This window comes from Urocitellus parryii, chromosome 5 (assembly GCF_045843805.1).
Source record: "Urocitellus parryii isolate mUroPar1 chromosome 5, mUroPar1.hap1, whole genome shotgun sequence".
Taxonomy (NCBI): Eukaryota; Metazoa; Chordata; class Mammalia; order Rodentia; family Sciuridae; genus Urocitellus; species Urocitellus parryii.
This window is the reverse complement of record NC_135535.1, coordinates 187,731,773-187,757,381: the sequence shown is the minus strand read 5'-3', so window position 1 is coordinate 187,757,381 and position 25,609 is coordinate 187,731,773. Positions and strand designations below refer to the sequence as shown.

At 53.4% G+C, this 25,609-nt stretch overlaps 2 protein-coding genes across 2 annotated transcripts in view; one reads left to right on the top strand and one right to left on the bottom strand.

Moving 5' to 3' along the window:
- Cfap58 (cilia and flagella associated protein 58) overlaps positions 1 to 1,735 on the bottom strand; it is a 106,437-nt gene extending 104,702 nt beyond the window's left edge. The window contains exons 1-2 of the mRNA XM_026401166.2: positions 1,498 to 1,735; positions 1,170 to 1,390 (exon numbers count right to left, since the gene is read on the bottom strand). Of these exons, the coding sequence (XP_026256951.2) occupies positions 1,170 to 1,390; positions 1,498 to 1,735 (459 nt within the window). The remainder of the gene's footprint in view (positions 1 to 1,169; positions 1,391 to 1,497) is intronic.
- Positions 1,159 to 25,405, top strand: Itprip (inositol 1,4,5-trisphosphate receptor interacting protein). The gene is made up of 2 exons (XM_026401180.2): positions 1,159 to 1,344; positions 21,672 to 25,405. The coding sequence occupies exon 2, from the start codon at positions 21,685 to 21,687 to the stop codon at positions 23,353 to 23,355; it is 1,671 nt and encodes a 556-aa protein (XP_026256965.1). The 5' UTR covers positions 1,159 to 1,344; positions 21,672 to 21,684; the 3' UTR covers positions 23,356 to 25,405.
- Positions 25,406 to 25,609: the final 204 nt, after the last annotated feature.

Below are 25,609 nucleotides of genomic sequence, written 5' to 3'. Positions count from 1 at the left end.
TTTGGAGGAGGGTGGGCCAGTGTCCCAACCATTCAACTTGTAGACATTTTGGAAACACAAAGCTCTTTCAAAAATGTTTCCCGGTACCCACCTCCCTTCACTCGCCCCCAAAACTGCCACAGATAGATCCCTATTGTCAGGAAAGGGCTGCAGGAGCAGAAGCTCGAACATGAAAAGTACCCTGGGCCAAGGGCCAGGGGGTCTATTTTTGGAAATTTTTCTCATTGCCTGTTTATCTTTCAGACTCCACCTAATGTATTCCAGGCGGGTGTTAAAAGTTCCTTGGCTGGGCTGAGAAGGAAAGCAAGAAGGTGATCTAAGACCCAGAACCAGTAGCAATGGTGATAACCTCTGGACAGTGTTTTCATTTCCCCAATTTAACCTCACTACCATTTGGCGCTAGTGAAGCACTCATTCAAACCCACTACTGGCCGTGGGATTTGGGCAGGTAACAAAAAGAAAGTGACAGAAGGTTATGGATTTTGTAATCTGTTAAGTACAAGCGGGGTTGCTGCTGACCTCCCTCCTGGACTCGGTTCTCTGGTCTCTAAAACAGGGTTAGAAATACTGCATCTAAGTTCAGAGCCTTAGCCAGGCCTTGGAGAGGAAAGCGCCCCCTACAGCATTTGGTCCTCGTCCTCCTTTGTGCAGGGTTACTTCGGAGATGGACAACAATGCATTCATCATAACGTTTGGTTATGTTAATCCAACCCAAGCTGCAAAAGAAAAAAGACCGGCGTTGTGTCTTTTTGTCCCTTTATTTTCCTTAAAGGGACAAAATAGGTGGCCCCTGGAACTCCGCCACTCCACTCGTAAAACGCGCCACTGAAACACTCGGTGGACTTGCAGAGACAACCTCTTCCAGTCTGCGGCCTAAACCGGCTTTTAAGGGCGTCCTCCCCGCCCTCCTGTCTTCGCTCCCCACTTTGCTCCAGGGGCCACATCCTGTCTCGCCAGGTCACTCTCCAGTTCTGCTGTGTCGTCTGGCCTTCCTGCGGGGGTCGCCAGGCAGATCTCTGCGGCTGACCCTGGGCGGGGCCCCGCTAATCCGCGCGGTCCTCCTTAAGGAGCTTCCGCGGTGGCCCGTGGAGGCGGGTGTTTTGTTCTTATAAGGAGGGAAAAGTTTCCGTGACATCCAGGAAATGAGTAACTCCACAGCCTTGCGGAGCCCGGCCGTTGGAGCTAGGAGGCTGGAGCCGGCCGCGGTCCCGCCGCCAGCGTCCCCCTAGCTGCACGGCCGCGCGCTCCGGCAGCCGCCCGCACAGCCCGACGCCCCCCTCGGAGCTGCGCGCCAAACCCGGGTTGTCGCGGGCCTCCCGCGGGACAGCGCTCCCAAGGCCAAACGTAAGTCGGGGACCCGCAGCTCCAGGCTCCGCTGCTTCCCAGGCGCCTCGCGAGTTACAAAAAGGGAGGGATGGGGACCCAGGACTCCGCCGAGCGGCGCCCGAGTCAGGAGCGGGAGTGAGCGGGGAGCGCTCCAGACTCGCCTGCGCCCACCCCAACTAGGGGCCGAGTTTGGGGACCGCTGAAAGTGCGCGCGCACGGGCAGGCGCCGTGGTCTCTTGCGGTCACACCTCCAGTTCCCGCAGCGCTGGAGATGCGCGCGGTCCCTCGGCTCCCAACCCCACCGCTGGGCGCTTGCTGCAGCCGGCGCGGCCTGCAGCCGCTCTTCCCGGCGCGCCGATCCTCGGAGCCCCACGCGGGACCACGTGTAGGTTCCTAGTGCGGGGACCATCCGTTACTTTGGCTGAGCAAGGTGCTGCGGCACGAAAAAAAGCTGGGTCGCCCTGCTCCTTGGCCGTCCCTCTCTTCCAGGGAGAAAGGAGTTAGAAGTGAAGTTGGTTTCTTCTTGGTTATAGTATTTGCGCAATCAGGTTGCTTCGGGCCGGATGAAGCCCCCGCCACTTCCTCTTTCAAGACTTTTGGCGGAGTAGACCCCTTGCTGAGGGAACTTTCTCTTGACTCTATAAATAGCGTCTGCCTCCTGTGACTCCATCCTCCACCCGGTCCCTGTCTCCGCCCGGTGGATGCGCGGTGAGCGGGTTCGAAAGCCTCAGACCAGACGCCCCATCCGAAATGCTCTTCTTTAAAAACAAAAATGCTGCCGAGCAAGAAAGGAAAACAATCGACCCAGGCCAGAACCTCACTGTGCCTTCGGCCCCTCTGCCTGCCGTGAGAATCTTCCCTCCCTTCCAGACTAGACGAGGACCAGGTACTGGTAGCATCTAAATCAATCCAGGGCTCGCTTTTGTTTTGTTGTTCCTCTGACCAGGGCTCTTTCCTTTTACAAACCAGTTCTACCTCACAGAGGCTGCCAGCTAGAGTCCAGGGCTGATGCAGTGACAGGTCCAGGTTAGCAGGAAAAATGGGGTGGCAGGCAGACACTGGTTGGGTTGATGTTCTAGTTAATAACATAGTGGCTGTGTTGGGTACTCCCTCCAGCCTGATGTGCCTAAGTGGCTCTCATTGTTTGTTAATTCCTTGTGTGTTGCTGCTGCTCCAGGCCATTCTGCCCTCAGATTTTCCACTTGTGGGTAACCATGGGGTGTTTTTTTTTTTTTTTTTTTTAAATTTACCCGCTCCCTGCTCTCCTTGGGTGGATGGAGAAGCTTATTTTCAAGTGCTGGGTAATTTTCAAGATGCAGCAATTTCAAGCTCAGGCTTCCAGGGGGCAACGATGTGTACTTTTAACCTGATGTTGTCCTCCCAGAAGTCGTTACCTCTCTGGCCTTTCAGCTCCCAGAAGAGAAACTAAAAGGGTGTGTAGGTGAACTTGATCAGAAGGCAAGAAGGAGCAGGAACTTTGGGGGAGAAAATTGCCCACTGAGAAGGTATTTTCTGGAAGGAACCTGGTTTTGTATTTTTACTTCTTTGGTTAATGAAGAGAAAGATGGTTGGGGGCTCCTGTTTGATGAAGAGGGTGCACAGTCTCAGGGGCAGACAGGGGTGAGCACCCTATGCATGGGGCTGCACAGGGGCAGAGTCAAGCCAATGTGGTGCACTAGCCCAGTTCTCAATGCCACCTCTTGGAGGGACACCACTGCCAAGTAGAACTATCCAGAGGAGGACAGGAACAATCTGCAAAGTGTGTCTTGTGAGGGAGAAGATAGAACCACTGGTGTGCACTCCAGAATGAGAAGCACAGGGGGACGTGGCTGTATCCTTCAGATGTCCCAAGCATGGAAACCTGAGGAAAGAAAAATGGCTTGCTATTTCTGGCCTCAGAAACTTCTTGGTTAGAAGAAACAATGACAGATCTCAGTATAGCATGAGAAGGAACTTTTCACAACCAGAGCTCTGCTGGTCATGCTCTAGCCATTGGCCACAGGGGCCTTCAAGTCCAGGACTCTGGTTCTACCTTTGGAGTCAAGAATGAGGCAGCGCAGCAACCTGTGGGGCTTGAATGGAGACATGTACGAGGGAGGAGCCGGTGCTCCAAAGGAGCAGGACTTGAATTATGGCCAAGACCATCCATCCATGTTGGACCTTCCTCATTCATGGTTGTTGGGGAGGAGGGTAGAGCCATGAGGCTGAGATATCCTCGAGGACTGCTGCTAGTTTTTCCCGTCCCCTGTGTAATTTAGAATAAGTTTCTCCTCTCAGCAAGAGGGTGACATTTAGAAATAAGGACCTCGGAGCCATGGAGTTGGGACTTATCCTTGGGTTACCCTGGCGGTGTGTCCTTGGGCAGTGCACTATCTGTACAAACATTTACAGCAGCCCTGATAACCAATTATTGAGGGTGCAGGACCTTGACCTAACATTTCCAGAACGATGTTTTATCTATTTATTTATTTATTGGTTTCTCAAAAGCACTCTGCCTGTATCATTTAATCCTCACAGTTGTCCTATGAGGTCTTCTTAGCCCCACTTTACAGATAAAGAAACTGAGGGAAGCCAAGTGCTCAAGAGCCTGGAAGCTGAGGTGCAGTTGCTGAGCATTCAGAGAAGCAGGTTAAACTTAAAGCCAGTTATGGGAACTTAAAGCTCCCTTATGTGAAGGAGGAAAGAGCAGCTGCCTTTTACCCCGGGGCAGTGGAAGGATGGGAAGCTCCTGATGATAGGAGGAGAGACACGAGCCTGGAGCCTGGAGCCTGGCCTCGTGGCTGACAGGGGGAGCCTAGCCCAAGCATCAGATGGCTTTCCGTCTTCATTACTGGGCGAGGTGAGGTGGCAGATCCAGTTTGGGGCCTGGTACAAGGATGATGTGTAATTGTCACCTGGGTGTGGTGCAGAGGGAAAAGGTGAAGCTGTGTGCAGGACGTGGAGTCTTCCTGGGGTGGAAGCAGGTGAGAGTGACCGAATATGCTGTCCTGACCTTCTAAACTCCTCTTCCCCCACCTCCAAGTAGATAATCACTTGCTTTCCCCACTGTTCACCTCAGCACTTAGTGAGCTAGAACTGAGCACTGTAAATCGTGCTGTCCGTGGGCACGTAAAGAGGTTTCTGGCCACTGAGGAAGTCAAGTAGTGTCTTGGGAAGGCTGGCTGGAGCCCAGAATTCACCTGTCCCAGGGGCTGGCTCTTAGCTACACCCACTTACAAATCGTATTTATATAATTTTCAGAGTGGTTTGCACTCAGGCTACTGAATCACCCTGAGAAAGCGGGTGTAAAAGTCAGAATGCTAGTTTATTAATTTGCAAGGAGACTTTGTGAACACCACACAGACTGAATATCATCTTGTCCGTTCCTGCATCCTGGGGAAGCCACATGGGAAACTTGCTTTGCAAAGCTGGAGTCACAGCCAGGCAGGGGTGGGGCATTGATAGCCAGTGGTCCAGAACTCTGTCCACCTCTGTGGCCCTCTTGCCAATGATCCCCCTGGCTGTGCTTTCCTCCTTGGTTAGTGCCTCCAAGGCAGTGTTTACCTGGTAGGTTTTCTCCCTTTACTCTTGCATAATGTAGCGCTTTTTGTTATATTTGCTTATTTGTTTAGTGCTTTGTAAGCATTATCTCTCAGCTGCATAGATTTACATTTGCATATGGTAAATAACTACTGTAAAATCCAGGGCTGTAGAACCAGGCTGCAGGAATAAATGCTATATGCAAATCAAGAGGGTAATCAGGTGAACTGTGGGGGAGGGGGTGAAGAAGAAGCCAAGCACAGAGCTAAGAAACAGTGTCCCTAATTAGCACCGAGACCCCAGGGAGTAGTAAAATCAAGACCAGCTTATTGTCATCCTTGTGTGAGCCTAGGGATGAAGCAGTTCTTTGCAGTGTCTGCTCAAGCCACCTGTCCTGCCTAGCTGGCCTCTTGGAGTTTGAAGGGTCCCTCTAGTCTCTGTCGGCCCCCTCAGAACTCATCTTTAGTGAGTCCCTTCTCCAGCTGCCCCAGGAGGTGACCATATGGGCTTTGGGATGGGCAGATTAGGGTTAAGTTCTGGCTCCACTGCTTGGAAATTAGGTGTTGTTAGAAGCTGGGCAGGTGCCTTGACCGTTCCAAGCCTCATTTTCACCATTAGTGAAATGGGGATGAACTGTCAGGACCATCAGAGGGTTGAGTTGGGTGGTGCATAGGAAGTGCTAAGCCTTGCCCCGCCGGCCTGCGGCCTGCAGGCTGAGCTCTTCAGTGCTTAATGGTCGTCCAGGAGATGCATCTCTGCTGGGCTGGGCGCCCTTGTCAGGGTGCTGCTTCATCCTCTGAGGTCTGAATGAGGGGCAAAGCCAAAAGGTCTAGACAGTCCCAGAGGGGCAGAAGGAGATCCTCAGTGTCCCACTCAATTGACTTTTTCAGAGACAAGGACAAAGCTTCTTGCCCTCATTTTTCAGGGGACTCTGGAGGAGGAGTCATATTTGAAGCATGGCCTATCTTAGGCATCGGGGGAAGGGGAGAGGGACGGGGGGTCCTCTGGAGAGGAAGAGGGTCATTTGAGAGTACTCAAAAGGCCTCTAGGGTCCTCTTGAACAGTTTGGGATCTCTGATGTTTTCCTGTAGGGAGTACATCTCCCCTCCATCCACATGGCCCATTCCGGTGACATCAGTGGAATAGAAGCACCTGGCAGGTAGCATCACTGTTGCCCAGGCAACACCTCCACCTTAAGGCAGACAGGAAGAGACAGACCAATGTCAACTGTAAGACGCATGTTGAAGAGAAAGGACATAGACATTGTGACCTCTCCACAGGTGTGTTTCTCAGAGGCCCGCTGGAGAGTGGGCTGTGGGGCTTGGGGTTCTGAGGCTACAGTTTTGAGTTCTGGGCCATGAGCACAGATGGTAGTAGGTCTTTAGGCCTTGGGTTCAGTCCGTGGTAAGGAACATAGTACTGAGGGCCCTGGTCTCTTTAGTTCCCCCAGCGTGACTCCCTACAGGGGTTTCTGCTGCCTAAATCTTTGAAGTGGGGAGGGGAGCTCAGGCCAGAGCAGTCATGGGCCAACCATTAGAAAAGGGAATTTCCAGCTTCCTCGCCCTCACCACCCAAAGAAAATGAGATGCAAGGACGCCCACATTCTTACTGTGGGGGCTACTCATTGACCCAGCCATCACTGTGCACCTGTGATAATAGGCATGGCACTGTGTTTAGGGACTCTGGCCTCATGGAGCTTCATGACCAAAAGCACAAACAAGAATGTGTGCAACCCACTACCCCAGAAGGTAGTAGTACCAGATGGAACTAGAAAGTCTCATAGAGCACCTGTCACTCAGCTCTGTTTCCCATGAAATTCTACATGGGTTAAATTAAACCTGTGAAGTCCCTTGTCTCCGCCAGCTCATGCAGAGCATTGGAGGTCACGTTTGAGATAAATTTGGGTGTTTGGAGAGTGAGGTTAAAGAAGACAGCTATGGCTGTCTACAGTGTCCCACCAAAGGGACACCCAGAAGACGGCACTTTTCTCAAAGCTAAGCTCATTTGGCAATTCTGAGGCCCTTAATTTGGTGGGTTCAGCCACATCTTCTAAGGCGAGACCCACTGCTTTCCTTCAGGAAGAATTCCTAAGCAAGCACCACAAGCCAACACAAGGGATGAAGATGCAGGGAAGGGAGGTGGGAAACTCTGTCTGTCTCTACAAGGTCTCAGAACAGGAATTGCCTTGTCTTTCAACTTGATGGTGTCCCTTCAAGATCTTTGTTGTATGCCACTGGGCATCCCTCCAGCCTGTGAGTAGCTGAAGTAATTGTACAAACGTGACTTTTTCAGAATCATAAGTGAAAATTAGTGTATGCTTAGTAGAGATTTTTAGCAGATAAGGCTTCCATTGACAAAACTGGTCCCAAATCAGTGGTCATGGCCTTTTGTTCCTAAAAGCTGAATAACCTTTCTAAAAGGGATTGGCTTCCTTTACTGAGCAAAGCCCCATACTCAGGATTTTACACGTTTGTTTCTCTTGCTGCGGCATCCCTTCTGGGTAGGTATAGGCTGGGTAGAATAGGCTCCGAGAGGCCACGTGATTTGCCCACAGTCCCAGAACTGAAAACCACAGAGCAAAATCCAAACCATAGATCTGTGCCTCCACAGCCCAACACACTCTTCCTGCCACCTCAGGCATCTGCCTGGATACCATAACCCAGTGACTATGAAGGAGGGGTAAAGAATCCCATGAGATTTGAGGAACAAAGTGGAGAAGACATCAGACAGATCACCCACTCCAGACCGGAGCCCCAGGTCCCCTCTTGCTGTGACTAGCTCTGGGGTATTAGCAGACAGAGCTCAGTTTCCCACTCTGAAATGGACAGGACCAACCAGTACCCAGAGAGCCTTCAGCATACTTTGAGATCCTCGGATGGAGTCCCTGGGGGAGATGCAAAGCCCAGGACTATGGAAGAACTCGCTTGCAGGTGGAAAACATGGCAGCCACTCACACCAGGGCAGAGGGTCAACTTTGAAGCTGCCCCACATGTTGGCCGCTGTGTCTTCCTCCTTTCCCTGATTGGGATGCAGAAGCATCTCCAACCTGCATCCATCTGTCAGGAAGGGCGTAGTCATCATTTTGGGCCTGCCTATTGGTGCACCAAGTGTGCTCTTAACACACTGGTCTCCCAGGAGCCTGTTTAATAGCCTTAGCAGCAGTCAGGGGACCCGCCTGAAGTTCATGAAAGGGGCCTTTGTTCTGGAGGGAGTTGCTAGAGGCTTGAGAGAAGGAGAGCAGAGGATGCCTGGGCCCCACCCTATGTGCTACTTCCAAATGTCCTCCTTTTATCCATGATAGTTCTTAGGGACTCACCCAACACTGACGAGCCTGCCAGGGTCAGAAGAGACCTTGTTCCCCTTTCCTATTCTGCTGTGGGTACTGGGGATTGAACTCAGGGGCACTCAACCATTGAGCCACATCCTCAGCCCTATTTTGAATTTTATTTAGAGGCAGGGTGTCACTGAGTTGCTTAGCACCTCATCGTTGCTGAGGCTGGCTTTCAACTCGCAATCCTCCTATCTCAGCCTCCCTAGCGGCTGGGATTACAAGAATGTGTCATTGCACCCAACTCAAGTGCACTCTTTATTCCCAAATTTCATCTCAATTGTCACCTACCCATCCCTAAACAGTGTGGGGAAGGGGAATCCACAGGAATGTATCTAATGTTCCAAGATGCCAGGTCACTGAGCAGTGCAGCATCATGGGAAGCCCATAGGCTTGAAAGACAGGACTGGGTTCAAATCCTGACTGTGTGCTCTTGATGAGTAACCTCACTACTACATGCCCCCGGTTCCAAATCTGTACATGTAGATAAATACCTGCCTTTGAGATTCAACCTGAGGATGACACACATAAAGCACTTTGCACAATGCTTAAGCCTCAAATATTATGTATTGGATGTAGAGGTTTCAGGCCAGGAGGCTTGTCCAATGTTCTCCAGAAAGGGAGACTTGCTGCTCAATCTGCTTTACCACAATTGTATTGGACCCTGTAATCCTGCACTTATCTTGAATTTCTCTCTGACTCTTGAGCAAGAAACTAGGTGTCAAAGTGCAAGGCAGCTAGGAGTCAGATAAGTCTATGTCAGGGTTCATTCCTGGGACGTTTCCTTGGAAAACACAGGTGGTCCCCAGGCAAAGGATTTTGCTCACATTGCCTAGGACACTTAGCGCTGTTGGTGTTTTGCTTTTCTGACTGCTCCTGGGAGTCCTGAGTCCATTCATTCATTCATTCATTCAGCAAGCGTTCCTGGAACATTCCTCCTCTTAGTGCTGGGTGCTCAGAACCTAGTACTAGGAGGAGCTGTCAGTGACACTGCTGACCCATGGGAGGGAGGGAGGGAGACTGCTGCTGAGCCTCCTAGATCACCAGACTTCCTTCTCCTTTCAAAGACAGAGAGGTAGAGGTAGGTACTCCTGACTTTATCACCACTGCCAGTGTCAACAAGAGCATGTCACTTACAAAACACTGCATGTGATTGTGCACCACCTGGCCGATGTGCACAAGGCCATGGACTGGGTCATGATTGTCATGGCAATGGCAGAGCCAGGACTCAAAGCCAGACCATCAGATTGCAGAGTTGGCTTCTTAACTCCTCTTCTCTAAGCCTCTATAAATGGTTCAGCTCCTCTGAGCTGAAGACTCTTGGGCTGTTTCTTTCCGGGTGGCCTTGAGGGCAGGAGTAGGTCCCAGTGAACTTGTGAACTTGATACTAGCAGTGGTTGCTTGAGGACCAGCCATGGGATCATGAATTCACTGGGCATTATTTGGACGCATAACTCCTGCATCAGTGATACCACACCATCCCTGTGGCTGGGAAACAGTGTGGCTGTAGGTGGTTGTGGTTGCTGTTTGTTTGGGACAATTCACAAGGAGCGGGACTCCATGTAGTCGTAGGTAATTCTGGGAGCAGTTTTGCTAACTGTTCCAAGCCTTACCGTCTGCTCTCTGGGAGAAGGAGAACTGGTTTGCTGTGACTAACAGGTGTGGGAGGGCAGCAGGCAGCTGGCTCTATTGTTCAGACCAGGTCCCTGCAGCAGAGCTGGGTCAAAGAAGCCACCACAACTCTTAGTGTTTTATGACTGCTTGGCCTCCCCCTTGCTTTTGTGCTGCTTGTTCTTCCCCTTTACTAAGATGAAAGGGGTTTTAGATCTTTGCAGGCACGAAGAACTGTGTGTGTGTGTGTGTGTGTGTGTGTGTGTGTGTGTGTGTGTGTGTGTGTGTTGCTCTGGGAGCTCCTGAGCTTCTCCTCCTCACCCCTTCTCCCCCTCCCTAGCACAGCTGGGGCCAGGCTTTGTGTCAGGTACTGCCTAAGCCTCAGGGGACTAAGCCGAAGGACCAGGGTGGAAGAACAAACTGGGATTTTGCTGTGGCCAGGATGTAAGTAAGAGAGGGTAGCTGGGGTGGCCAGGGGTAAGGGAACTGGCCTTTCTGTGGCTAGGGAAAGCTTCTGGGGGGACATCCTCCCCCATGCCCTAGAAGCAGATAGAGAATTCCAGCCAGGCTCTGTTCCCATCCAGGGATCAAAAGGAAAGCAGCAGCTGGGTGCCCGCAGCCCTCTAATTCCTTCCATCCCCAGCTCATCTGTGGGAGGGGGCGGTGGGGGCAGGGTGTGGCCCAGGGAGGGCTTTGTTTTCCTTTGTGCTTTCTCCCTGGTTGTGCCCAAGCCCTCCCTGTCTAGCGGGTGGTGGCCTGAGCCTGCATCCCACCCAGGGAGCCTGCCTGCCTGCGTGCCTGCCTGCCCTGACTTTGATAAAGGCTTGGGTTCTGCGCTTGGAAGCAGGACACATGTGGAACGTGGCGGGAGACAGAGGAAGGGGCACGATGTGGGAGCCCTGGCATGTTCTGCCCCGGTGGGTATTAACGCTCCCTCTGTACAGCACCCTGTGGGTGAGGTGAGGCCACAGGAGCTGGGAAATGCTCCTCTGAGGAACTTTCGCCCAGGCCAAGCCAATACCCAGCTGGGAAATGCTGAGCACAGCGGTTCTGTAATAAGTGCCTGCGTTGCACACACAGAAATCGAGGCGGGATTGCAGGGGTCTAGGGAGGCCCTTCCGTGCCAGCTCACTGTGCCGTGTTCACTCTCCTGGCCAATGAATGGTCGGTGTTGGTGGAGACCTTCTTTGAAGGTGGCACCTCCATCCAGGATGGTGTGTCCATGGCCCGTGAGCAGCTCTGTACCAGGTGCTTGGAGGACTGTAAAGATGAACAAAGACCCTGCCCTTGTCCTGGAGGAGCTCCAGCCCAGGAAGGTGATGGGTGAACAAGCAGGATGGGCCCACCGGGCAGACACAGCCTGGAGCACGGTCAGTTGGTGACCTTGGGCAGACTGCTGGACTGGGCTCCTGCAGCCTGTAACAGGGGCTGAGGTACCCTGCCTCAGGACTGCCTCAGAGGATAGTCACAGTAACTAGGGATGGAGGCCCAGGGAACCAGTTTTTGTTGGGTGCCTGCTACCTTCTGGTCACTTCCATGGAGATGCCTCTAGACACCAAATGTTTGCCTGCCTACTTCATAAATAGGTCTCCTTCCCCTTGTTCTTCCATCCCTTTCAAGAAAGAAGGATTTGGCTTAGGAGTTGGGACATGGGGAGGGCTGGGAGGGGTCCTTGGCAGTGGTTTCTGGGATGGCTTGTTATGAGAACAGATGGGTAGGGTTTTGGTCCAGAGCTATGAGGCACAGGTGTTGCAGGAATGGTGGAGATGTGCAGGAGGGTTCAGGGGACTAGAGATGATCCAAAGTGACTGGGCCAGGCAGAGAGGAACCCAAGAGGTCCCCGAGGCTGGTTGGAGCAGGCCAGGCCCTGAACAACAGACTCGAAGTGCTGACCTGTGTTACATAGAAGCAGGACTCCACTGAAGAGGGGCAGGGAAACTTTGGGGTTGGGTAGAGGTGGGATGGGTATTAAGCAGAGCTCAGAGGAGCTGGTTCCCAAAGTCTCTGCTGGCCAGGTGGTGAGAGCCCTGTCTCACATGGAATTCCCAGGCTTTAGTGCAGAGCAAAGACCTGAGCAGAGAAGGCTGGGGAGACTAGAAGCACCACAGCAAAACAGGGAGAGTCTGTGGGGATCACTGGCTGGAAGAGAAGAGGGTGCATCATGCATTAGGGCTGTGTCGGTCTCCTGAGGCTGCTGGGACAAATTACCACCAACTGGGGCGCCTAAGACAACAGACATTTATTCTCTCACAGTTCTGGAGGCCAGAAGTCTGAAACCTAGGCGTCCACACAGCTCTCAGGGGATCCTTCCCCCGCGGTGACAGCGTCCCATCCTCCATCTCTGCCTCCCCGTCCCATTGCCTTCTCTGCTTTCTGTCCCTTCATGAGGACTGGTCATTGGATTTAGGGACCACCTGGGTAATCCAGGATGATCTCATCTCAGGACCCTTAATTTAAATGTATCTGCCAAGCCACTTTTTCCAAATAAGGTCACCTCCTTAGGGTCTGGGTATCTTAGCACAGTGACACATCTTTTTGGTGGCTGCTGTTGAACCCTCACACTGACTGGGTGAAAGGAAAGGACATGGGCCAGGACGCCGGCTTCAGGGAGTCCTTTCCTTGTCCCTTGACCATTTTGCTCCTCGTGTCCAGCCTCTCCCCTGCCCACAGCCCAGCCATTGACACCATCCTTGGTCTGTCCGTCCCCAGACACTGGCTTCTGTGCTGTCCTGGGGTCGGGGCCTCTGCTGCTGGGGAGTCAGCAGGGTGTCTGGGTGGTGGACCCCCAGCCTTCCTGGGAGATGGATGGCTTCCTTTCTCCATCCTCTGCTCAGCAGGGGACAGGCACGAGCCAAAGGCAGGAGAACAGGAAGGATGTGGCTCTCCCACCCCGGGTTGGCGGCAGAGTCCAGGCTGCTGTCCTTCCTGTGCCTTGGCTTCCCGGCCACCCTTATAGGAGTGGGCATCCTGGTGACTTGTTCGAAGCTCCTTCCTCTTCCAAGAACATGTGCCCAGGTACTTCCTGAGCCTAGCCAGTGCCCACCTGTGGACTGTGGAGGCCCCCTCCCCACCCAGTGTGTGTTCCCTTCACCTCCTTAGTATTCCACCTGAGTGGGGGGTCTCCTCTCTGCTCTCTCCCTCTCCTCTGTCCTATTATGCCACCCACACCAGGGTCCAGGGTTGACCTCTGGGTCCTCTGAGATCATGAGCCTACTCAGTCTGGGGTCTGAGTTGGGGCTGCAGGAGCCCTGGCTCGCTGGTCCTTGGGAACACAGACCTGACCCTGGAACACCAAGCACTCCTCAGTGAGTGACCCTTAGACTAGAGTCACCTCCTTCCAGTCCCTGGAGAGGCTTTGGCTGTGGGAGGAAACCCACTCTGGCATTAGCCTCAAGCCCCTCGCTCAGCCCTGACACAGGGAGTCACCTGGAGGTGTGCTTCCTGAGGGCGGAGGCACTGGGCAGGAGAGGAGAGCTGGCAGTGGCACGTGGACAGCTACAGACAGGACCCTGGGTGGTCCACAGAAATATCTTATTGGGCTTATGTGGTTTTTAAAGAATTTTTGACATAGTAGCCAACACTTTAAAATTGGAGGATTTTGATAAAATCCAGGTTTACTGGCTTCAAAGGAAAAAAGATCTTGCGCCTCTGGGTACACAAGGTGTGATGTGGTGGCTCTCCCTATTAGTGAACTGTGGGTCCTCCAGGTGACCAGTATCGCCCAGGGCAGCCTGGCTCATTTTCCCCTGGGTCCTGCCAGGCACTTGATTTCACAGCCCCCATCCTTAGGAAGGATGACTGGGCATGGGGCTGCAGGATGCTGGGAAGAGCGGAGCTGGCGGCTCAGAACTGCACCCCTCCTACCTGCTTTCTCAACAGGTCCCCTCCCTTCCTCTTTCCTCACTTCCTTTCTTTGCCCTCCTCTTCCTCTCCTGCTGGGTCCTGAGGCCTGTCAGGGCCCAGCCCCTACAGATGCTCTTCCCTGGCCCCATGTGGGGTGCAGGTGAAGTGAGGTCCCCTCTGGGGACACCATGGTGGTGGTGGTGGCAGCTCTGTGTCTCTATGGCCCTTGCTGAGGCGTGGGCCAGCTCTCGGGCCTTTCTCCCTCCCTCCCTCCCTTCTCAGTCATGGTGAGCAGCTCTGCCTTCGGAGCTGCTGTGACCCAGCCATGGATGAGCTACTGCTGTCCTGAGTTAGGCAACAAGGAAGTTGTTGGTAGAGACATGTCACTTGCACAGCTGTATCTGCCCGGGCCATCTCCCCACAAAGGCATGGTAAATCCGCTGCCACTGACGTGTGGGCAGCTGCGTTGTGTCCAGGTCATGCTTGGTGCCCTGGGAGCTGCAGTCATTCAGGTTCATGACCGTATAGGAAGTCAGGGTCCAGCAGGTAAACTGACACCGTGAAGAGCAGGAAGGTGGCCCGAGCTGGGGCAGTTCTGAGAAGGGCGAGGTCGCTCTGCTCCCGGGGCCAGTCTGCTCCCGGGGCCAGCCCTTAGAGGAGTGTGATCTTGGCCTGACGGGAAGCATAGGGCCTGGGCCCTGCTAGAGAGGAGCATGAGGGAGGAATGAGATGGTCACAGAGAGTCCCACTAGGGCTCAGACTGCCCAGCCATGGGCTCCAAAACCAAGGCTCAGGCCAAACACAGGCTCTGTGGTAAACCTGTCCTTTCTCCCGGTCCTGGAAACCTGGGGACAACCTACCTGGATGATTCTGATGGTTATCTCTGACGTTGCCCAAGTGGCGCCCCCTGGCAGCAAGAGGTGGCAGGGCTCACTCAGTTCCCAAGGGCCTGCTGAAGGGGCCGGAGGGATAGTCGAGGGGGGAAGCCGGCTGCCAAGGTGCGGCCCCCACACAGGCGTGTACCGCCATCTTAGCCATCTTATAGGCCACACAGCGAAGCTCTCTGTCCCTCAGTCTATCTGTTCTGAAAACTAAATGACAGACATACGCATCGTGCCTAGTATTATGCCTGACGTGGAGTAACTTCTTCTTTGTAAATGGTTCTAAAGGAAAACATCCTCATCTTCAGCTTCCCTTCTGTGCCCAAATTCCTGCCCAGCATCCCTGGGAGGGTCCATGGCGGATGGCTAGCCTGCCTGGACCATCTCTACCCAACCCTCGGGATCAGGCATGTCTCTTCTTTAGGCCTCAGTTTCCTCATCTGTGAGTGGGGTTTAGACAAGCACGACTGAATTCTGACTTTTTGAATCTGTAGCTTTATTTCACTCCAAACACTGTGGATCTGATGAGCTGAGACACTCCAGGACAGGACAAGGACACTCAAGGCCAGGCTTGTGAGAGTTTGGGTCTGCTTGATTCCCCTTTTCTTGGAGGCCCTAGAACCTAGACAGTGGGAGGGAGACCCAACTCACGCCACCAGGCCTGGGCTACACCACCCTCCTCTGCTGCCTCCTTTATTCTAGTTTATAAAGAAAACCAGCAGCTGCTCCTTTTGGCTCTGAAGGTGACGCCGGGGCTGTGGCTACATTTGTTGTTGTAATTAGCAGAGCTAATTGCCTCTGACGGGCCTGGTGAGGGGCAAGCCCTTGGCAAGCTCCAGGAGCCAGCTGCTGATACCTCAGGAGCCCCACCTCCCTCCCAGAGGATGCCTGACTTGGAAACCTGGCTCGGGAGGAACTGGTGCTCCCGGTGGCCCTCAGACCCCAGTGGACTTTAGAAGCACCTGGAGAGCTCATTAAACATGCCCACCGGCCCTGCCCCTGGAATGCCTCATCAGCAAGCCAGGGTTTGCCCCAAAAAATATACATTCAAGTTGCCAGGGGTGCTGTTACTGCAGGCGTCTGGGAACCACTATCCCAGAGGGGATTCGGGGCCAGTGAGGAGTGGGACCTGGGCACTTCCATGGCGAAGCACAGGCCAGGCTGTCCTGGGGTGGGGGATGGGGGGTGATGAGCAGACGTGGAGCTGGACACGGGCTTGTAGAATTCTGTCTGCAAGGAGAGGAGAGGTGATTTGGAGCCAAGGGGTCACACCAACATCTTCCCAGCAGGTGGGGAGGTCTCTGGGCCAGGAGAGGACCCCAGGGAACAGAAATAAAACTCCCCTCCTCTGCGTTTTCGCAGCTGTAGGTCATTGCCTTTCATGGTCCAGTGCTCCTTCTGTCTGTGACAGAACTTCATGGCCGACTCCCCTGTGGTTTTTACTGCTGGGGCTCAGGCCATCCTGAAGCATCCAGCATATTCCCAAGCTCAGCGGGGACAGAAGTGGGCAGAGGGGCCTGAGTTTCAGCCTGGCGGCCATGACTTTTGCTAGAAAATTCCTTAGTTCCTTGGGCTTTGGGGAAGCCATCTGGGAAGCAGGAATCTTGTTAGGTTATAGTGGTCCCTGTGTTCAGTGCCCAGTGCATCTAGGGAGGGCTTCGGGGGATGCTGTGGATATTAGACAACTCTTAGTGGTAGTTTTTGGATGGGGCTGTGGTGGGGAGTGCTGGAGGGCTCCAGGTGCAGGATGAGGGGACCCTCATAAGGAGTATGGGATTTCTGATCAGCCTCAGAGTAAGGGTCTGGTAATGCACTGGTCCTGGCCACCACTGTAGCCCTCTACCCAGGCACCCAGAGGTCAGCATCTCCCCCCAACCCCTGCTGCCTGTGACCTGGCCCTTTGCCAAGCTAAGTTTAGCTGTGAACCGCCTGAGCCACCCTCTCTGTGGGTGAGGCGTGGGTGGAGAGGAATTCACAGGCTTCCTGTCAGCTTCCTGACAAGCAGACAAAGCCACCAAATGACCCAGGTTTATTCTCAAGGCCAAACCCGCTAGCTGATGTCATGGACCACAGGTGTGAGACATCCCCAGAGAGGTGAGAGCTTTGGAGCAAGGCTGGACTGGGGAAAGGAGCCCATGGGGAGGGATGCGTGTGCATAGGAGCACACGCGAGTGCACGGGAGTGTATAAGTGCACATTATCCATGGTTTGCAAGAAGCCTGCCCCTCCCCCGCAGTCTCCAAATGTCAACATGCCTGCCCTCGGCCATCCCCTCTGACCTGGGACTCCTAAGGAGATGTCCTGTACAATTTGGTTTGGGTGGGAGAAGGAGCACCACACGGGCTTCAAACTCAGCTGCATGTAATGGGCATGTGCAGCCACAGTCCAGTTCTCTGCCTCGCCCTGACCCACCCCACCCCTCTCCACCCCTCCCCACCCCTCCCCACCCCATCCCCATCCCTGGGTGCTGCAGTTAAAGGCAGGCTGTGCAGAGTTCAGTGAGGAGCAGAGCACATTGGGTATGATCCCTGGACATGGTTAATGTGAGGAGGTGAGTCAGCAGGAGATCCCAGACTCCCAGGGCTTCTCCCCCTTTGCTGGGGGGCAGGGTGGACCCAGCCAAGTGCCAGGGAAAAGCAAGAACAGTGGAGCACTTTGTGCTCTCAAAGCACTTTTGAGCGTGTGTTCCTTCACGCCTCTGGCACTGGGGCAGGGCTAGTGTGCTTGGCTGGTGAGAAAACAGGCACTGTGCTGAGCACGCAAGATGCGTGATCTCACAGGAGGGACAGTTCTGAACTCCTCACAGGTAAAGCAGGTAGCCTAGAGGAGCTGAAGGATCCACCCGAGATCCCGCAGCAAGGGGCAAGACCCGAGTTCAAGGTCAGGTCGACAGCCCAGGTACCTTCCATTTTGTGCCACTGTTTCCCAGGTGTTCCAGATGGAGTGCCGTTTGTGACCCTACTATTATCAGTGTCACTAGAGGCTACCTAAATCCTGCCAGAGTTCCCATCAGGCAGGTTCAACTGTGTATTCCCCTACCATCATAGCCACCCTTTAATAAGAAAACTCACACAGGGCCAGACATTTCACCAAGTGTTTGATGTGCCTTATCTTGTTTAGGCTTTACAACAGCAGGTATTATTCTTTCCATTTGACAGATGAAGAGACTGAGGTTCAGAAAAGTTGAGTGATTTGCCCAAGGTCACATCCAATAGATGTACATGCTGAGTTCTTATAACCCAGTCTATTTCCTCCAAGTCTTGGTTTGGCATTCTGAACCTTGCCAGCTCCAATACAGAAAGGCTTCTAGAAGTCCATTCTCCTCCAGAAGGCACAGTGGAAGCCGTGGGTGGAGGGAAGAAGACTTCCCCATCTAGTCTAGGAGTTGGTGATGGCACCAATTGGTGGCATCCTACCCTGAGTTGACAGAAATTGACTCCCTCCTAGGTTGGGAGTTGCCAGGGCTGTCCCTGTGTCTGGTCAAGGTCTCCTGTGCCCAAAAGTCACTGGCCCTGAAGGACATCCAAACCCCCAAATTATCATCTGTCTGCTGCCAACGTCAACATTCCACGCCTTTACCTTCAAACTCGGAAACCTGTTCATTGCCCAGGCTCATGGCTCTGCTGTGGACCACCCTAGCAAACCTTCCATTACCATTTCTCTAATGTCAAAACCAGGGCTGACCTGTTTCTGCAATTATCCAGCATGCTGCTCCTTGGCGTGGGGACAAAACGCTGGCCGGCTGCCCTGTCTCCCTTTCAGTCTGACTTCCTCCACTTTCTCCTTTCTCCCATTTCCTGCTCTGCAGAAACCCATGCGTGAGTGCTTCAGAGCTCACCTCTGACTCTGGACTTGGGTCTCCACGTGGAGGGCAGCTACCGCTGGACCTTCCTCTCCCAACTCTTTGGAATCCTCCTGACACACCCAGCTGCATACGGGGTGGAGCTGAGTGTCACATCTGAGCAGCAGCTTGGCCCAAGTGTGGCTGGCAGCCAACTCAGGCAATTTACATCTTGCCCCTTGCTGGGGACATCCTGCCAAGGTATCTTTACCTGGTGACAAATCCCTGTTCTATGCACAGTAAAGGCAAGAATTCCATCATGCAAATCAGGGTCCAGGGCTCTAGCCAAAGGGAATGGGGCTCCTGCCCAGAGTCAATGCTGGCTTCTCCAGCGGGGTGATGGGAGAAGCCCTCTGGGTTCTTTCTGTTGTCCAGTGGCAACCTCATGACCTCACTGATTTGCATTTGGCCATTTCGCTCTTTGCTGAGGTCCCAGGAGGAAAAGAACAAGACTAGTGTGGAAAGAGAAAGGGCAGATTATTCCCAAGATTCCTGCTGAGCAGAGGAGAGGGTATAATATACAGAAGTGCCCCCACCTGAGGGGGATGTATCCAGGACCCTCCTGGGTGCCTGAAACTCTATATGGATAGTACTGAATCCATCTACACTGTGCTTTTCCTATACATGCACAAGTTCAGTGCCTTTCCTATCTTAACTTACTCTGCTTATCACACACTGGGGCTATAACTTTTGCAGGTTGCAGTTCAACAGCAAAACACATTTATTTTCCTCCTTCACAATTTCACAGGTAAAAGATTCACCCTTTTTTCATTTCAATCTTTTTTTGTTTGTTTTTTTGGTGGTGCTGAGGATTGAACCCAGGGCCTCATGCATGCTAGGCAAGATGAATCACATACTCAGCTCTCACCCTTACCATAGACCTTAGCAATCTCGGTATATGATTTTTTTCTTTCCTTAAGTTGAGAACTTTCATCCTTTCACTTAAAAGAAGCACTTTATTACCTCTCTTTGGCATATCCAAATTGCCAGGATCACTACTCTTGCACTTTGGGGCCACTGTTGAGTAAAATAAGGATAACTTGACCACAAGAACTGCATTACTGCCAGTCAATTTGATGACCCAGTGAGCTACCAAATGACTACAGGAGGGTAGTATATATAAGGTGGATATGCTGGACAAATACAATTCATTCATTCCTGGACAGGAAAGAGTCAAACAGTACAAGATTTCAACACACTACTCAGATATCTGCAACTTAAAACTTATGAGTTGTTGATTATTTCTGGACATTTCCACTTAATATTTTCAGATCACAGTTGACTGCAGGTAGCAGAAACCTTGGGAAATGAAGCTGTGGCTGGATGGGGGTACCACTATACTGTAAAATGATGCTTTCCAGACCTTAATGTGGATGGTGTTAAAATACAGATTTTGTATTGGTGAGGATGGGGGGAAAAGGTACACTCATACGTTGCTGATGGGACTCCAAATTGGTGCAACCACTATGGAAAGCAGTATGGAGATTCCTGAGAAAACTTGGAATAGAACCACCATTTGCCCCCCACCCCCCCCAAAAAAATGCTCCTCAATTTATTCCCAAAGGACTTAAAATCAGCATACTACAGTGATGCAGCCACATCAGTGTTTATAGCAGCTCAGTTCACAATAGCTAAACTGTGGAACCAACCTAGGTGCCCTTCAGCAGATGAATGGATAAAGAAAATGTGGTCTGTATGCACAATGGAATGTTATCAGCCTTAAAGAAGAATGAAATCGTGACATTTGCTGGTAAATGGATGGAGCTGGAAAATATCGTGATAAGTGAAATAAGCCAATCCCAAAGAATCAAAGGTCAAATGTTTTCTCTGATATGTGGATGCTAATTCACAATACGGGGGGCTGGCTAGGGAAGAATAGAGGTACTTTGGATTAGACAGAGTGGAATGAAGGGAGAGGAGGGGGTGTGAGGATAGGAAGGATAATAGAATGAGTCGGACATTATTACCCTATGTGCATATATGATTACCCAAACAGTGTAGCTCTACACCATGTACAACCAGAAAAATGAGAAATTATACTCCATTTATGTATGATATGTCGTACATAAATGACATACAAAAGCAAAAAAAAAACCAGATTTTGGAGGAGGCCTGGAGTACAGCTGACATTATGTATTTCTAACAAGCTCCCAGGAGATATTGGAACCAATAGTCTGTACATCACAATTTGAATAGCAAAGATCGTTAGCCCTCCCCTGTAAGTCACTTAAAGCCTAAAAATTTCATGGGGGAATAGAATATTACCTTTCACAATTAAGAAATCAGATTCCAAGTTCAGATGTATTATGAGAGGAAACTAGTGATATCAATACCATGACCCTGTGGGATACTTTTTCCTCTTGTACCAGGAAACCAAGATTCAGAGACATGAGTTAACATGCCCAGAGTCTCACACAGCTTTTAGTGAGAAGGTTAGCTTTAGAGCCTCTTGTTCTTAACCACTAGACTTGACTTGTATTGCAGGAAGATGAATTCACTAGATGAAATCCACTGGGATAGCAGTGGATGTTTGATTGAGGACTATTTTGATTTTGAGGGATGGAAAAACAACTCAAACTTACTTAAAGAAAAAGGAATCGCAGCCGGGCACTGTGGCACATGCCGTAATACCAGGACCTCAGGAGGCTGAGGCAGGAGGATCACAAGTTCAAAGCCAGCCTCAGCAACGGTGAGGCACTAAGCAATCAGCGAGACCCTGTCTCTAAATAAAATACAAAATAGGGCTGGGATGTGGCTCAGTGGTCGAGTGACCCTGAGTTCAATCTCCAGTACCAAGAAAAAGGAATGGCTTTCATGCCTAGCTAGATCCAGGGGTCTGCTTTCCTCTGTGTTGGCATCTTCCTCAGGCAGGCTCCCCCACCCCCGCCCCCAGTGGCTGGAGAGCAGCTGTGACCCCGTCACCCAACCTAGCCATAAGGCAAGTCTTTCTCCCAGTGCTCCCAGCAAGTCCTTCCTTGGGCTCAAGTTAGGCCACGTGTTCACTGAAGAACCCGTCACAGGTGGCCGCAGGTGGGGATGAGTGTGGAATAGCCTGATGGTCTTGGGCCTGGAACGCCCACCCCATAAGGACCTAGAGCAGAAAAGGGTTGGCTCCTAGGGTCAGGGAGGTTCTACCAACAGCAGAAAGAATGTCCTGGAAGACAGGTGTCCGCCCCAGGAAGCCTTGAGTTCTTCCCCCTCGGCCAGACTGAAGACACAGTAGGCAGCCGCCAGGGCCAGTGGGGTTGGGTGGGGCCACGAGGGTCTGGGGACAAGTGCATTAGGGAGGCGTGGTGTGTGACCTGTGGTCTCTCTGTTCCCAGGAAACCTCCAGCCATGGCCCTGGGCCTCTTCCGGGTGTGTCTGGTAGTGGTGACGGCCATCGTCAACCACCCGCTGCTGTTCCCGCGGGAGAACGCCACTGTCCCAGAGAACGACCAGGACATCATCCGCAAGATGCAGGCCCACGAGGAGAAGATGCAGCTGGAGCGGCTGCGCCTGGAGGAGGAGGAGGCGCGGATGGCAGCCGAGAAGGAGGCCCCGGAGCAGGTGGCGGAGGAGGGCCAGCAGCAGCAGGAGACGCTGGCCTTGAACCTCTGGACCACTCTCTGCATGATCCTCTTCCTGATCATCGAGGTGTGGCGTCAGGACCACCACGACGGGCCCTTGCCTGAGTGCCCCGGTGGGGACGAGGATGAGCTGCCGCTGCTGGGGAGCGCCCCGCTGCGGGGCGTCACCCTGCCCAGTCAGGCCATGCTGGGCCACTTTCACGAGCACGGTATCCGCGGCACCATGGCCGACGCTGCCCGCACCCGGGAGTTCGTGGAAGGCTTCGTGGACGACCTGCTGGGAGCCCTGAGGAGCCTCTGCCACCGGGACACTGACATGGAGGTGGAGGACTTCATCGGTGTGGGCAGCATGTACGAGAACTGGCCGGCGGACAGGCCGCTGCTGTGCCACCTGTTCGTGCCCTTCACGCCCCCGGAGCCCTACCGCTTCCACCCGGAGCTCTGTTGCTCCGGCCGCTCTGTGCCCTTGGACCGCCAGGGCTACGGCCAGGTCAAGGTGGGCCGGGCCGACGGGGACCCGCTGGGCTGCATCTGTGGCAAGACCAAGCTCGGGGAGGACATGCTGTGCCTCCTCCACGCCCAGCAGAGCGGGGCGCAGCCCTGCAGGGAGATGGAGGACCTGCTGTGTGCCCCAGAGTCCCCGTACCTGGACACCATGCGGGTCATGAAGTGGTTCCACACGGCCCTCACTAAAGCCTGGCAGCGCATCGCCCATAAGTTCGACTTTGACCTGGCCTTTGGCCAGTTGGACACCCCCGGGTCCCTCAAAATCATGTTCCGCTCAGGCAAGGCCATACCCTTCAACCTGATTCCTGTGATCCAGAGTGACAACTCCGATCTGCACTTTGTCTCCCACCTTCCCAGGGAGCTCTCTGGGGAGACCCCGGCCTCCAGCACCGACTGGCTCCTGTCCTTTGCTGTCTATGAGCAGCACTTCCTCAGGATAACTTCCAAGGGGCTGCCCGAGGGGGCCTGCCACCTCAGCTGCCTGCAGATCGCCTCCTTCCTGCTCTCCAAGCAGAGCGGCATGGAGGGCGCCTGCGGCCTGGGCGCCAGCGGGCTCAGCACCTACCACCTGAAGACGGCGCTGATGCACCTCCTGCTCTCCCGCAAGGCCTCCGACTGGAAGGCGGCGCAGCTGCACTCACGCCTGCAGGAGCTGCTCTGCTTCCTGGAGAAGAGCCTGCTGGAGAAGAAGCTCCTTCACTTCTTTGTGGGCAACCGCAAGGTCCCCGAGGCCCTGGGACTCCCCGAGGCCGTGCGCAGGGCAGAGCCTCTCAACCTCTTCCGGCCCTTCGTCCTGCAGCGGGGTCTCTACCGGAGGACAGTGGACTCCTTCTATAAGATGCTCGAGAATGCCCCAACCCTTGTCAGTGAATATTCCCTACGTGTCCCCTCCAGTCAGGCCAGCCTGTCCACCAAAGCTGTCATCTTGTAGAGTATGTGGAATTTGAGAGCCAGGAGGGAGGGTGTCTCGAAAGTCCGAGTGGCCGGGGCTCTAGGCTTGGCGGAGAGCCCAGGTGCAGCCTGCCGGGAAGGAAGCCAGGCCCCGCGGGTGGAGGAAACAGAATTCCAGCTGGATGCTGATTTGCTTCCCTGCCGCTGAGGCCCAGTGGCAGAGTTATCATTTGGGTTTGGGGACTGGTTCTTTGCAGAGTGCTCTTGGATTACCACAGATGGACAAGAAGGTGAGACTGAGAAGGAGAGAGTGCCGACATTGACCTTGAGCGTAATCCATTTCCATCTCGGGCCCAGCCCGAGATGTATCAACAGATGCTCCACATGAATGCTGCCAGGGACCCGCGTTTAGATCCTGTACCCCATGTCCAGGAATGCTGGGCCCCAGCCATCTTCAGGCAAAATAAGAATAAGGACAGATGTGGGAATCCACAACCTGTGACCCACGGTGGCTGCCCCTTCTTATAGTGTTGGAAGAAGAGACCGGGTAGAAACCTGGGGCTCCAAGTAGCTCATGCTACACTCAGCTGGGTATTTGGTGGCAGAGGGTTTAAAGTTGGCTGATGCTTTGGCCATATTCTCACTCAGGTGCACCTCTTCCCAGGCCTCTTTGCTAGCACTGTGTGTCCCAAGTGTTCCAATGGCACCTGGGTGCCATTTACCGCGCTGGGCGCCTCTCACCTCTCTCCATCCTTTCAGCTCATCAGTGTGGTAGGGGGATGGCAGATGCTGCAGATGGAAACTGATCTTGAAAAAGAGAAGTACAGGCTGCCTGGGACGAGGGACAGAGCCTGGTTCCCAGGGAGATAGGGTTGGGCTTGTAATCTGGACTAGTTCAGAGGAGGTGGCAGAGCCCTGGGGTGGGGACTGCCATAGCCTTGCAGTGCCCTCAGGCTCTCAGTCCTAGGGCAGGGTGGGCTTGGAAGCTAGAGCTCTGGAAACCCAGCACTGGGCCACAGGCCCAAAGCCACCTCCTGCCCAGTTCCTCACTACAGGGGGACTCGCTTACTGCCCAGAGCCCACCCTTTCTGTGTGGGCCTTCCTGACCATACAGATAACCCAGACCTAAAAGCCTGGTGTTGGCTGGGCTGACTGGGGACCTGTGTGGGCACCAAGGACACAGCCCTCAGAATTCAGGGGCCACCTTGTCCTGCCGAGAGCTATGGGCCCTGAGTAGGCACCAGAGCCTGAGGCTAGACTGGGCTCCTCTGCAGGCCTCGTTCACGGGATTGAGGAAACTCTTCTCCACTGGGCTTCAGTGGCCCTTTGAGAAGTCCTTTCTGCATCACTTCAGGACAAAGAGGAATGGAGAACAAAGAGCCAGGCCATGCCCAGGTCCCTCTTCCAGGATTCATGCCATCCATGCCTGCCTCCCAGATGGCATAACTAACTCGATGTGGGTGTCCGAGCTTACTGCGACCTGAAGAGAAGAGCGCCTCCCTGTGCCCAAGGAATGCGCTCTCACCTAGCCCCGGAAAGCTCCAGAAGGACCACTTGCCCACCAGCGTTAGATCCTGGTGGGAAGACGGCTGCAGTCAGGGCAGCAGATCCCATAGGAAGTGGCCTTGTGTGAGCAGGAGCTGGACTGAGCTCGTGCCTGGGCTCCCCGGGCCCCCCAGCCACCACCTGGCACCCCAGGGAGTGACCCTGCTCAGGTGTGGCTCACAGCAACCCTGAGCCAGCCATCCCACTGGATTTCACTTCCAGAATCAGGGCAGATTTCCTTATTTATTGTAACCTCTGCCTTTTCTCCCTTCATCCTTATCCTGCTGTGCTATGAAGAGAACCCAGTCACCAAGAACCCGCCTCCAGAGGCCAAGGCCAAGCCTGCATCTCCCTCAGGTCCCCCTTTGCTTTCGGGAGAAAGTTCACTCAAAAACTAGCCCCAGGGTCTTGTTTGTGCAGAACTCGGTGGAGAAACCGTGGTCTGTTGTGCACCGAAGCTGCTTCTGAAGCAGAACGCAGCGGGGCTCTCGGTGTTTCATGCTGCCTTATTTATATTAAAAATAAATAAATAAATAAATTCTCGCATGGAGGAGAAACGGGCACAGAGTTTGTTTTTAACTTCGGGAAGTTTGTGTGGCTCCCAGGGCAGAGTTGGGGACGGGGGTGGATTTCCTATTGACAAGCAGAAGCTTTCGCTCCCCTTTTATTCTTACACTTTCAGGAAACTTTTAAAAATAACAAACTGGAAGACTTCTGTCTCTGAAGCTGTGTCTGCGCTGCCTGCGGAG